This window comes from Apostichopus japonicus, chromosome 22 (assembly GCF_037975245.1).
Source record: "Apostichopus japonicus isolate 1M-3 chromosome 22, ASM3797524v1, whole genome shotgun sequence".
In the NCBI taxonomy this organism is placed as follows: Eukaryota; Metazoa; Echinodermata; class Holothuroidea; order Aspidochirotida; family Stichopodidae; genus Apostichopus; species Apostichopus japonicus.
The window spans coordinates 15,948,747-15,962,892 of NC_092582.1; the positions used below are offsets into that span (position 1 = coordinate 15,948,747).

A 14,146-nucleotide genomic window follows, 5' to 3' on the forward strand; every position below is an offset into this window, starting at 1 on the left:
GGGGGAGGGTGGGGGGGCTTGGATGGGAGTACAGTAGGAGAGCATCTTTCTTCTTCTTATCCTTTTTGTAGTAAATGAACTTCTTGAAGCAAATTGTAATATTTCCAAATAAAATTAAATCTACTTAAGTGACTGTTGATCTTTCTGTTCTTCTTTCATGATATTTGTCTTTTCACGATTTCCATTTTGTAAATTAATTAAGACCAGGTGAAGTATATTAACAATCCAATATTACTAATACTTTCGTCGTCATGCCATATCAGTCTGAGAAATAACCATTTGATGCAATTTCTTCTTCTAAACTGTTCAGTTCAGGAAAGTAATATTCACATCTTTGTTTATGTTTCATCTGTTTATTTTTATTTATTTTTGCTTTCTGAAATGCATTTCTTGTGTCTGAAGTTCACATTCTCTGTTTGATTAATACTGAGTACTTCTTTTGAGAAACATCAGGAAGATAAACTAAAACAAATAGTTTTTGTCTTTGGAAGACAAAAGGTAGACAACACAATAGTCAGGAGAAAACGACAAATGATTGTTTTTGTAAACTTGTATTTATATTGTTTCACATTTAAAAATGATTCTGAATTATCAATGATTTTTCCAATTTTTTAAAAAAAATATATATAATAATATATACTTAAATTTGAAATGTACAGTTCAATTCCATTACACATTATTTCGATTTAATATTAATTAGATGGCAATTGATGGAAGTTTAATAGTATACAGTGTAAACTGTGTTAATTATTCTAACCTGAAACTTTGAATACGAAAATGGATGTGTCGAGGGAAATAGTTAGAAAAACCAATTTCCTCCGACTTTGGCTTAGACCTCATCAAAAATGAGATGAAAATAATACTTTTAAATTTGGCAGATGATACAGACTGGCACACTTTGCACTCTACTACTTCTTATTATAAATTTAAATTATTTAATTTCATTGGTATTACCCTTAAAAAATAGGCTAGAAAATCAATTATGGTCACATAGTTCACCTAACAAACATTTTCCCTAGTTAAAAAGACTGGTAAGGACAACAGTAAAATTTAAGTTTCGCAGACAATGTAAAAGTTATACAAAAGAAAATTGTAAGCAACACAGTGTATACGTGTACAAATTGATGGCAGTGGCACTGATTATTGCATTAATAAGTTAATTTAGTCAAAAAAAATAATAAAATAATGAATAAGTCAAATAAAATAAAAATTTCAACAATCAACATGGCAGTTTTTAATTTTCTTGTTGAACAGTGGACATACTTTAATTGTTTGAATGGGCAATACAGTCAACTACAAGGCAAGACAAGTAAGTGAATAGCACCACATAGGAACATAATAAAGATTTTGCTCTTTTTTTAATATAGATGTTTTACACAACTTTGCACAAATCATGAAGTTACAAGCAAAGTGGCACTTTGAAGAATGTTTTTGGTTTTTACTTGCATACTGGCAATAAGAAGCAGACCTCTCTGAACTAGGATATTGTGATCTCATGTTCAGGAGGTGAACGATGCTATGAAATTTTAAATTAGGAAGCATATTGGTATCCCACTGTCGAAAAATGAAAGTTACCGATGCCATGGAGAAGAGTACAAGCACATGATGTAGGAGTTGTAATCAATATTTTTCTCATAAGGACATCTGTTTTTTTTTTTCATTTTAACGTCGAAAGACTCAAAATTATATGATTATTAGGAAGAATTACAACAAAATCAATAAAAATGATATGATCATAGCAATGTCCAGAAATAAACCAACGATAAGTGTATAAAGTTGTCGACATTAAGCCAAGAGCATCTGAAACTTTATTAAAGCAAAGCAACTAAACTAAATGAAAATTTCTCTTAAGGTAAAGTAATAAACAATAAAAAACAGCACAGGAGTCAGTGATCAGCCGGCTAAAAATAAAGTAAAACGATGAAAAGGTTTGATGAGTAGAAATGAGTTAGCATTACTGTGACCTGTTTTCATACATATCTGCATTATATTATAAGACATAGTGCAGGGATGCAAGTTGTCCAAGTTTGGTAAAGTGGATGCTACTTGGAGGCAAAATGGTGCTACAAGCAATGTTGAAGGATTTTTCAACTGTTTAGGTTCCACTGCACATACATGTTGTATATTATGTAATGTACACTAGGATTTCTTGGGGAGAAATTCTGTCCACAGGTGGGGAGGAGTTGGGGGGGGGAATGGGCCCACCGTTGATTTTGCTGTGGGTTAAAGTATATGTGGTGGCAGCCCTGACAGTGTTATAACTTACAGTACTGGTTTCATTTCATTAATGATGTCATACACCCATTGTGCCCTTCCCTACTCAGGTAGACTCAAATAACTTGCACACTGATTCCTACTAATGCTACAAGAATTTTACTGAGCCCAAAACATTTTTACCCCTGACCTAAAAGAGGCAAATGACTTTAGGTTTAGTCTCATCTACAAGGCTGGCTTGTTGCTATTTGCCTTGAAATGCAAAATTTCCAGTTTTGAATACTTTTAGTGACACTCATGCATGAAGCACAATTTAAGTTTACTGGCCTAGGTTTTATCTGCTGTGGCTAGGAGTTGCTATTTTGTTTCTCTCTTGAAAGGTAAACAATATATGGACCTAATTTATAGCCTCAATATGCCACAGAATCAACCATTTCACACCTTAAATATTAATTTTATAGGCTTTAAAGACTACAAGCTCTTCATTTTAAAATCCTGGTAACTCCTGTCTTGGTTAATACAGTCAGGGGCATGGTCATACCTGTTTTATAAATGCAATGGTTATTTCCTGATGACATCATTTTTCAGAACAGTTTAGTACCAAAGCAACTACTTAAATATTGAAAGACATTCTTACACCGTAAACACAGGACCAGTCTGTAACTTCTGTAAATTAGAAAATGTTTCTACTTTGTTAACCCTAGGCCCAAATGCCTCTGATGGTTTATGTGATAGGCTACCACAGCATCATCATAGCATATGAAGATCCCATTGAGAGAAGTCTATTTGGAATTCATCTATACACATGTTACATAGCTACATACATGTGTTCACTTTCTTGGCTGTTTTCCTTGTGACCTTTGGCATTCACATCACCATCTGTTTCTGCTCATCTGAATGAAAATTATTTCCTTAGTACCATCAATCCCATTCTGGTTGATGGAAATAGATTTTAGGGGAAAGTTTTGCCCACGATGCAAAAATAGCCTTCTCCGTCATGAAACGGTGACCTCCGTTGAACGACCTCTCCATGAAACGGTAGTACTCACACTCATCCTGGCTGTGAAGGTTGTAGTAATGGTACGGATGTTTTCTACCTTGCTCTTTTCTGAAATTGCAAAAGACGACAAAATCCTTAAATATGTCATTTACGTGTTCAGATGGCAAGTATTGTACCTGAAGATATTTCAAATGTAGGCAGCAGTAACCAAACCTATGTATCCTAGTATGAATTTTTCTGCTAGAAAATTTAAAACACCACAGTTGCATTGATACATAAGATTGGAAATACCAGACTACAACTGGGTGTTCAAAAGTTGGACATGAACACAACAACCAGCTTCAGGGGTAGTAGTATTACAGGGAGGTACAAGGCTTTAAATTTTCCAAAATTGTGTTTTCCTTGTATAAGCACTTGGTGAAGACAGATGCATCAAGACTGTCTAAGACTTATGTCACCTGTCTCTGCCTATTGGCACTCGAGTATAAATGAAAATGAAATGCATTATTTTTTATTTCATATTTTCCAGTGCCTCATCTATATTTCCCCCACACACCCCAATTTGCCCAAGAGCTCTAGCCCTCGCCCAACCCTCTCTCCCTCTCATCACATCTGAACAATTACTTTCATCAGTCCTGATTTGTTTCAAATTTGGCAGGCTGTCTAGCTTTTTCTCTCCAACTTGTTGGAAAGGATAATAACTTGCAGAGCCTGATGTATAAGAAAGGGTTGGGACAAAATCTTGTTTAGTACTATAATACAAAAAGCAAAATTATAAAATGACACTGTTGGCTATTCTACTAGGTATCTTACTTGCAGTAGTTTTCTCCGACCATGCCATAGACGTGAATCTCGCTGCACACAGATCTCGCCAGGATCATCGTAAACCAACCAGTTGTTAACCAGCTACCTGATTTGGCTCTGAAAAGCGAAAAATTGACAAAATGAAACATTCATGAGAAGATCGGCTCTCTTAAAACTTGTTACTATTGTATAATACTGCCAGCTATGTGATGAAAACAGGCCCAAAATTGAAAAGTGAGGAAATAAATTTGAAATTGAATTTAATAGTAACACATGAATATTGTCACTATTACACAAAAGGAACAACTTTGTAAACTATTTATAGCTACACTTTTGGTTGTAACAAGCTTTGATGTAGCTGCTATACAGCCAAACGCTTTAATACCCTACTGTAATGGAGTCTAACGACCAGAAAATGACCGAACTTTGTTTTTAAATTACAAATATATCCTTAAACTTCCCTAAAAATGAATCTTTATGTTATTGCTATGTCGACAAGCCATCATGTTTTGTTACTTTATATGCTATACTATGTTGATACAAAGAATGTACAAAAACTGCATCTTGTCTTGAGCATTTATATTTTACAGAAACAAGACAAAACCCCTCCAAATATTAACATTACTCAAAGAATATTTCTTACTGTTTCTTTTCTTTAGTATGTATGCATATATTTTCAATTCACTCTTTGCACAGTTTACACGGTGAATTTTTGTGACATTTAACTGCACGTTGGATTGAAGAAAATGATTTGAGAAAAGCATGCAATTCAGAATCAAAGTTAATCTGTTTTGACAGCTGGCAGCAATAAATAAACTAATGAATGAATAACATTGGAACATACATGTTATAGCTGTACAACATTAGTGATTCTTGATGCGGTACAATGTGATGATGTAGCTGTAAATGTATCAAGGCAATCATGATATGTACACACATATGTTTATAAACATAAGATGATTACAACACATCCAGAAACAGAGGTTAGATTACAAGATAGGTATGATGTTGTGAGGCAACTTGAATAAGTTGAATGTTATAATGTACTAGATAGTACTACATTTTGACATATCATGCTGGATGCTTGAATCATAGCTGAGATGTAAAAATAAAAGTCAGAATTTGTAAAACATGATTAGTTACTGGAGTTATGATGTGCTGTATTTGATGATGGGATGGAAATGTCTGGTTACAAATAGCCATGTACTATTGACATATACATTAGATCATATTCAGATACAGTAACATGATGTGTAATGTCTGTTGTGGTTCACAACTGGAATGAAAAAATGATGAGTGACCATGATTTATTACTAGAGAGTAAAATGTGGTTCCAGTTTGTCATGCAGATGAAGAAATGACATGTTTGGAAGCAAAGGTTCGATACAAACATGTCTGATGCATGATACAATATGGTTCATTGTGATTTTATAACGAACATTGGAAAACACAGTTAAGTGTGTGGTTTGACTGATGCTTAATGATTTTACTGCTTATTAAATTATTCTGACAATGATGTGTCACTATTTTTGGTTTTTTTTAAGAATGTCTTCCTGAGCAGTTTCATAATATCGGTAAGAAGGCTTAGGATGACCAATGGGAATAAGTAATCATATCATCATTTATTACACATACCCAGGTACATCATGAAATAATGAAGCCGAGTATTTGATTTTTATTTCAAATCTGATTTTTTACTTTGCAAGATGAGAGTATGACCTTATTTATGGGGTGAAATTTGACTATGTATGATGTATGAAGAAAAAGAGACAACTTTCTCAAGAAGGCTACGCAAAGGCACATTTTTTGGACGGTGAAATGATGCAAGGGTGCAAGATGACGATGGGTACTAATGCTACACATTTGATCATTTTGGAAGGAGGGGGCATGATGGGGAGGAGGGGGCTAAATTTTTTTTCCCCCTCCAAACTCACCGAGATCTGCCCGTTTCTTTCTCAAACAATAAGTCAGCATATTCCATTTCATCATGTGATGCTACGTAAAAGTCTACTTTGGGATAGTGTTTGGCGAGTCCTTTCAGACGCCTGTAGGACAAACCCCCCTCTTTCATGAACTGATGGGGACCCCAAGCTATCAAGTATTTGGTAGCATTTGGATGGCCTAGTAGGCTCTTCTGAGACTTAAAGAGAGACGACACAGAGGCGTGAGCCAACACCCTCACAGTCGTTCTTGCACCAACATCATTTTCAAATTGCAAAGTTGGGGCAGTATTCATTCGAAAGACACACTGCCTGTCGGCGTCTATGGCCGGTCCTGCACCGGAGTGGAGTATATGGCTGGAGCTGGATATTACAGAACATTTCTGGCAGTATAATTCTGGTGACTAGAGAAAGGAAACACCATTAAACAAAAATTTGAACTTTCTTTGGGGGGAGGGGGGGTGGGCAAAGGTTCTAAAGATGTATGCTATAAGGATGTATGCTTCTAAAGATGTATGCTATAAGGAGTCGCTTATTTTGGAACATAGATTATATTCCTTGTTGTATACTCATCTGTTGCGTTCTGAAATGACAGTGTAATAATCTCTCAGCTTACCCTGATGTGTACTGGGATGTGGAATATTTTGACTAGTGAATTGAACCTTAAGGATGTTTGGAATTTTTGCATCATTTTTTGACTTTGTTAAGGTTTCTATGGCGGATGTGCAGTCAACTTCATACTAGAAAAAGAATATTAAAAAATATCTATAAAATGAGTAAATAAATTATAATAATTCTAACACAATTATATCTGGAAAGGAGGTGCAGGGTGTTGAAGTGAAATCACTTTACAGGACGGGGCCAGAAAATTCCAAATGTAAGTCCAGCACCACAGATGAATGCTACAAACAGTTTTGCACGATATTGAAAACTGAATTACACAATAGTGCCCTCTACAGTCTGCTGCACACGACAAATCCATTCTTGTCTATCTGCTGATGGTAATACCGAAAGCTAACAGAATTTGGTCACTCTGAAATTTTAAGAGTGAAAATATCTACATTTTAGTAGTTCCTTTTAGACCATGGATGGGTAAAACATTTCCCATGTAATGACAATAACAGTTAATTCAAGTAGAAACAAATGCAGCGCAAATGTGCTTTTAGCATATTACAAAATTCATAGTGTCCTCATAGCTTACACCTCGAAGCTAGGTCAACATTTTCTGTAGAATCAATCAGGTAGGCTGATTCATAAAACAGACATTCGACAGACATTCGACAAACAGACATTTGTAAAACAGGACATCTGGAATGCCAGGTAATTGGAGGATTAATTTATGGATTGACTCATCTGTGGATTTACCTATTCTGACCAGTCTCTGCCTCATATAGCCTATTGTTATATGCCATCTCCTCTTCCTTCAACAGAAAGCACTCAGTGCCCTGCTGCTCCAACATCATTGCCAATGCTTTTAGATGATTGTAACCTTTACCAGTACCGTTGGATGCCATCTCTCTGTCTGGGCCCCACATCACCAGGTACCTGGGTTTCGCGGAACCCATCAGGAGGACGTCCTTGTTCTTCAAGACGTTTGGCACGGCTTGAAAACCGATCATTCGGAGGCTCGTCCTGGCGCCGACGTCTTTCGAGAAGCCCCTACTCGGGGCATCGTTCATTCGAAAGACGCAATCGGCTGAGTCTATCCTGCGCCCAAATTTGGAATGCAGAAGGTGGCCCGAGCTACAAACCAGGGAGCATGTTTTGCATTGGAGGTCTAACTTGGACTTGAAGAAGGAAACAAAAAGATACATCCCATTGGGCAAATTTTTGTATCATTTGTGAGCAAATGCTACTCAGTCATCTGGTGTACGAAAGTTCCACCAAGACAGTTTGAATTAAGTAGACAAAACAGAGGAATTAATATCTGTTAGTATAGCAGTGAGCACTTTTGTTAGGAGGAATAATATTTTAAGACCAAGTGTTCAGGATGGCAATGTTATCCCATCCATTTTGACAATGGAAAAACTTTCTTCATTCCATCAGACACAAATGTCTTAATTTTGTTATCTCTTTTGTCAATTTGCAGCGACAGTCGAAAGAAGACATTTCTTTACCATCTCTACTGTGGTCATCCACTCAAATGCTAGCATTTACAATTTAATGTTATAGCAGAAGGTACCATCTAGGAAAATTCAAAGCTGGAAATGTTTGCTATTGTCCTCACAGCTTTGATCGGATCTGAACTCGATAACCATTTGCCCAAAATGTTTGTGACCTCTTTGAAACTAACTCCTTAAACACCAGGATGGTTCATTTGGTTCATTTCAAATATCTCAATCTTGAAACTTTACACAGTTGAAGACATTTCTTTTCAATGACTTATTCTGTCTTTTATTTATTTTTTCTCTCTCTATTGAAAAGTGTAATGTTTTGATACTATTTTTCCTACTGGATACTGTAGACGACAACTGAAAGCATCATGATTATTTTATTCGGTGTCTTGTAGATTAATAAAGCTTGCCATGCGAGTATTACATTGGGTGCTGCAATGAATACCGGTACGGGTAACTGGTAAAGGTTACAAACATCATCAAGGCATCTGCAAGAAACAAACTATAAACAACACAAATGACAAACCTTTCTCTACCTGTTACCAGGGATAAGAACCCCATAGGAGGGAGGGGGAGGGAGGGGTGAGGGAAGGGACTGAGTACTAGATCAATGATTTGAAATCAGTGTACAGTACAATCTCCAACTATCATCAAACAGATATGGTTTGTTCTTACTTCTGATGCGATGTAATTAGGTGGAGAAAATCTCCCAGTAATTTACTTACATTTCATCCCAACAGCTTTTGGGGTTCCATTTTGTTATTGACCTTTCTCTACTGTATTAATTCAATGATTACCAGAGGGTGAGTTTTCTCAATTTTAAATTCTGCAGAGAGCATTACTCACAAAATTCTTGGGTTTTGAAGGAAAGGGAGGGGGAATGCAACTAAAGGAGGGCTTGGCTAATCCAACCCCACTCATTACGAGCCTACATGAAACACACTGTACATTTCTTACTATTTTAACAACAATCTTCAAACATCTTGCATCATTAGAATTACTGATATGCAAACCACTCACTTACTGCTTCTAAAGTTAGTTTTTTTTTATCTCTGTGAATCATATTTTTAGTCAAGCTGCTGCAAAAGTCATGTAGGCACAGTTAATAATACAAACAACGTTTATTAGGATATAATGTTAGTTTCTGTTGTTAGGCTGAGAGAGCACAAAGGATAATGAGCAGTTTATTCAAATATCATGCCTACATACTGTAGATTACAAATACTTTTATTATGTTTTATTTTAATTCATGAATTAAATACAAACACCACATGCAAAAAGATAATATGATATGGAATAATTCATCCAGTATCACATTGTAAAATTCTATGCAATATATACAATACAAAGATGTGTATAGCAGTTATTTTTACAAAGGAAGCATAGTATTTTATAATGAGACAAAATTCAAAGACATTAAAAGTTAACACTTCTACACAATAAATTATTCCTTTTCACTTTTCACACTTTCACACTTTTCACAATAAATTATTCCCTGGCAATGACAGCAGACAGTCAGGAGGAGAGGTAGAACCTTACAGAATCTGAACTCACTCTGTAAAATGCTAAAGGAAAGCCTCTGAAAAGGTTTATATAGTTTATTATTTCAAAACCTCTAGTACTAAACTATCTATTAACAGTATAAATATTAGTCCACTACTCACAGACAGGGTAAAAATTAGTCACATTTTTGCAGAGCAACGTTTTGAAATGTATATCTATTACAAATCAGAAAAAATACCCAGAATAATATTCATTACACATTTCGTAATGAACACCAGATAACATTAACTTTTTGTTCAGGACACAGGATACACAGTTTCAAACCTGAAGCTTTAATGCTTACCTGATTCGGGTGTAATAGAGATATGTAACCATTGAGATCGTGATGCTTCCTAGAATCAGGCAACCAATGCTTCTGTGCCTGTCTCAATCGGGACACCTTCATTACATCGAGGAAGAGAGGGTGGAGGTCGTCCTCTTCCTCGGTATTTAAATTCCCGGCTACCCGAGGACCACTCTGAGACATATTCTTCAAGGTGTACTCTTTGTCGTAGTCCATTCTTTTGATACTCTCATTGATGTTCTTCACAAAGTCCGAGAATATCTTCTCGTTATCGTATAGGTCTTGGTTTACGTCTTTGTACTCGTTCGAACGGAACTGGACGTTTTGACTTGTAAGATGGACGTAGGCGATGAAGACGAGGAAGCACCCTACAGATACGGTGAAACCTGCTGAAGTGATACTGTATAGCTTCTGTAAGATTTGAAAAACACAGGAGGTGGACGTTACTGGAAAGTACATACTGTAGTGCAATGACATTTTTTCAAAGATCATTGGTTTGCTGTTGGCAGGAGCACTTTAATGGATTAGTGCTAGTACTGTTTTTATATTACATAGCAATATCTGTTTTGTAGATATTCATGATGAAACAACGCTTAATCTCTGGAATGTTCCTTTAAGGCTAAACTGCATGGTCTTTACATGGGCTCCCTAATGCAGGCTATTGTTTTCTTAATCTCAAAACAATAACTCAAACATGTTCATTTCATTTTGAACAGATAAACAGCAGAGCATCCTTAGACGATATTCAACACCATTTGACTTTAACAAATTTGTTTAACACTGTAAACAAAATCAATTGAGGCCGTAAATGCAAATCACTTTTTCCCATTATCTTGTCTGGCCAAACTTTCTCTGAATTCAGGGGAAATCAATTAATTGCCACAAGAGGCAAATGGTGATCCCTTCTTCCCTGTGGAATAGGTAAGCAACTTGCTACTTGAAGAATCATTACTGCACTAGCCTAGCCAACTTCGGCTAACGTTAGAACATAGGCCTAGACTATCACTTTATCAGTAAGCCTAACGTAAAGTACCAAAGATGAAGAGTCAACTAATATCAGTAAGGTTTATGCCTAATGTTATTCATGATACCGGACGCTTCCAAAATTACAAACCATCATGCAAAGCTTCCAAATAACACCATTTGCTTCCTTAATATTAGATGGTTGAGATCTCCTCAATAGACCTGAAACTGAGATGATCATGTTCTGCTAGAGTCACCGCCATAACACAGGTACCAAAACAACACTTCTTTTTCATATGTTGCCGGAAGTTAGTATGGAACGCCAAATGGCCTGAAGTATTCGATGATGATATCAAAAGAAACAACGAATCGTTACACACTGTAACAGTAATACAGCTCGATTTCTTCACATTAATACACTGAGGAGTTTTAACTTAAATACACAACACGTCCCTCACTGGTGATGTCTGAATAGTTCATCGCAACTGATCATGAGTTCCAATTGGCCAAAAGTGTGTGAAACCAAAGGGAGCTGCCCTCGCAATTAGGGTTCAAGGCTCCGTCCATGCCATTGTAGTACACCTAATACATTGAACTGGGAAATCGTTCATTCTTTAGTTCAATAGAGCCACCTTTGGCTAACTCAGCAATAAAATAACCAAGGCTCTATCCGGCAGTCTTGTAGCACTCGAAAAGCACGGTATTACTCCAGTGTATGTACCCAAATATTTGTTTGCAAGTACTTGCATTCGATGAATAAAGTACTCGTACATATCATTCAGTACTAATTGGACTCAGATGAGTGAATACTTGTACTTGTTTTGGATTTAAAGTACTTGATATTCGCTCAGGACGGGTACTTTACGAGTGCCTACATATAAAAAACAATAGCTATGTAAAACTGTTGTTACAGCAGGAAGCCGCAAAATTTTTCGATCCATTGGCATTCTAATGCATTACTTTATAATAGTATAATGTACTCATACGTTCTATCCTATAGCAGTATCATGCATAAAGCCTAGTGTATTAACAATGTATGAAGACTGAATGAAAATGAACAATGCACGGGGTGGTATATATCAACAACACTGTCGTGTGCCGCAAACATGGGCCATTATTGGCCCATCTGGCTGTACGATCGTAGTGAGAACATTCTGTATCGGGGCCCAACACATCTTTAGGGCTATGTGTAGGCTCTGGGATTTGAATATATCATAACTATATAGTTATGGTAGGCGTATACTAGGCGCTGCCAAACTCTGACGGAACAACATGTGTATAGGCCCTACTGTGCAGCATCGATTAATACGAAATTTTCCGTCGGCTTATGGGAGTTTTCAAAGCCATAAGCTTTCGTGATTTCATGCGGCGGAAATATGGCTTTTCATATTCTGCTTGGTTTTGAAATGTATGATACTTCGTTCATTTGAACCAAACAATAAGTTTATGGATTAGTTTAGTACGATAGAAACACTAAACCAAATTTAATTTGGTTGTCTTAACTGTCCTCATCGATATTCCAAGGATTCAATCCTTGGAAATGTCGATGTGGACAATTTACACAAGTCCAGTGCATGGTAAGAGAATATTTGTACAATTACCAAACACTCGCAGGAGACACAAAAACAATTATTCCTGGCTCCGAGAAATGTAGGAAAAATCTAAGTTCTGGAGTATGTTACCTATGTCAAAACTTTACATTACTCCCATAAAGGGAGTTTGTTTATGGTGGAAGGTGTAAATTAATGGGGTGGGTGGGGGAGGGGGGGGGCTTGGATGGAATAATTTTATGTGATGTCTTTGTGCCCATTCAAAAAGAGGTAACGTCGTTGAAGTATATTTAACAATTTCTTTAGTCAATAATACTTTTCCCTCTCGACTATCCATGCTATTGCCACATGGGCCAATATTCATATTATCAACATTTACAATTGCTATACATTATCAAAGCACTATTGACGGTGAAATCTGTTGCATCTCTCGTTACTACATCACGTGTTATTCATCTCTCCTACAGAAATCATTCGGCCTCTAAAATGTACAGTATATAGTCCTACTGCTGTCAGGCGTGATATACATATTGCTCGGCCTATATATCTTCGTTTCTATTCTTCTGTGCAGGTGGCAATAAAAATCATGCGAGTATCTGTTCAGTTTATATCTGTGGACTGATATCAAAAACAATCTTATTACAATTTCCGCATGACAGATTTGACCTAGCTTTAAAAGATATATTATTTTACTTATTTTCAGGCAGCGTAATTTGTTCATTACTCAATTGGATGTAGTGGGGAAAAGACAAAGATAGGCCTATTTGTCTATGCGGTATTTTTGATATTTAAATGTATATCAGATTAGAATACCTTTACAAAACGGTATTGAATGTAGTGGAATTATGGGGATAAGATCTCGCTGATCGTCTCTAGATCGCCATATATATAGTAATGCCCCCTTATCATATAATTTGTTGTCTGACGCGTGCGCGCATATGGAACGCCATTTTAAATTTTCTTCAACAATTACAGATATCTCTAATTCATTTTGGATATCTCTAATTCATTTTCAGATATCTATAATTCATTTCCAGAAACCTCTATAATTCATATCCAGATATCAATAATTTAACCATATTTGAGATGTCAGAAATTGAATCAGAGATATCAAGCATTCTATATTTAGAGATATCCAAATTTGAATTAGATATATCTGGAATACAATTAGATACATCAAAATTGAATTAGAGATATCAAAAATTCGAATTAGAGATATCCAAAATTGAAGGCTATACATAGCAAGCATTCAAATTAGAGATAAAAAGAATTTGAATTGTTGTGCTTATAAGAAGAGCGCCATCTAAATCGGCAAATACATGACAGGTAAACGAGGCATATTCAATTTCGTCGGCTACTGCTAGTAGTAGTACTAGATTGGTCTAGGCTACTAATACTAGGCCTTATGGGTAACGTTAAAGGCAGTCAGTATAGGCCCCAAATTATAGCACGCTATAACTTCTACAAGTTTTCAGAAAGTACTTTCCTGGAGGTATTTACTCTCCAAATATTTTACAGACATTTATAAGAAACACACACGAGGACGGAATGTCCCAGTGAGGAAAATTTCATCGAAGGTTGTAATAACAACAGTTTAAGAATTTGACCAAATGTGACCATATTTGAATATCTAGAATATTAAGAGACTGACTCGGGTCAGCATGCGGCTTTGATAAGCCAACGATGGCTTCTTCGCGAGTTCCTGCTTGCAGGAG

The 14,146-nt window shown here is 36.2% G+C and overlaps 1 protein-coding gene across 2 annotated transcripts; it reads right to left on the reverse strand.

Moving 5' to 3' along the window:
- Positions 1-9: 9 nt before the first annotated feature.
- On the reverse strand, positions 10-11,196 carry LOC139964309 (alpha-N-acetylgalactosaminide alpha-2,6-sialyltransferase 3-like). Of its 2 annotated transcripts, none has more exons than XM_071965809.1 (5): positions 11,033-11,196; positions 9,919-10,329; positions 7,324-7,745; positions 4,028-4,135; positions 10-3,322 (listed from the first exon to the last, which is right to left on the reverse strand). In XM_071965809.1, exons 1-5 carry the CDS (start codon positions 11,120-11,122, stop codon positions 3,136-3,138), a joined length of 1,218 nt encoding a protein of 405 aa, XP_071821910.1. In that variant the 5' UTR covers positions 11,123-11,196; the 3' UTR covers positions 10-3,135. The 2 variants fall into 2 exon arrangements, with proteins under 2 accessions (XP_071821910.1, XP_071821911.1); XM_071965810.1 differs by lacking the exon at positions 7,324-7,745 and adding an exon at positions 5,953-6,362 and having other exon boundaries at positions 11-3,322.
- Between the last annotated feature and the right edge of the window lie 2,950 nt (positions 11,197-14,146).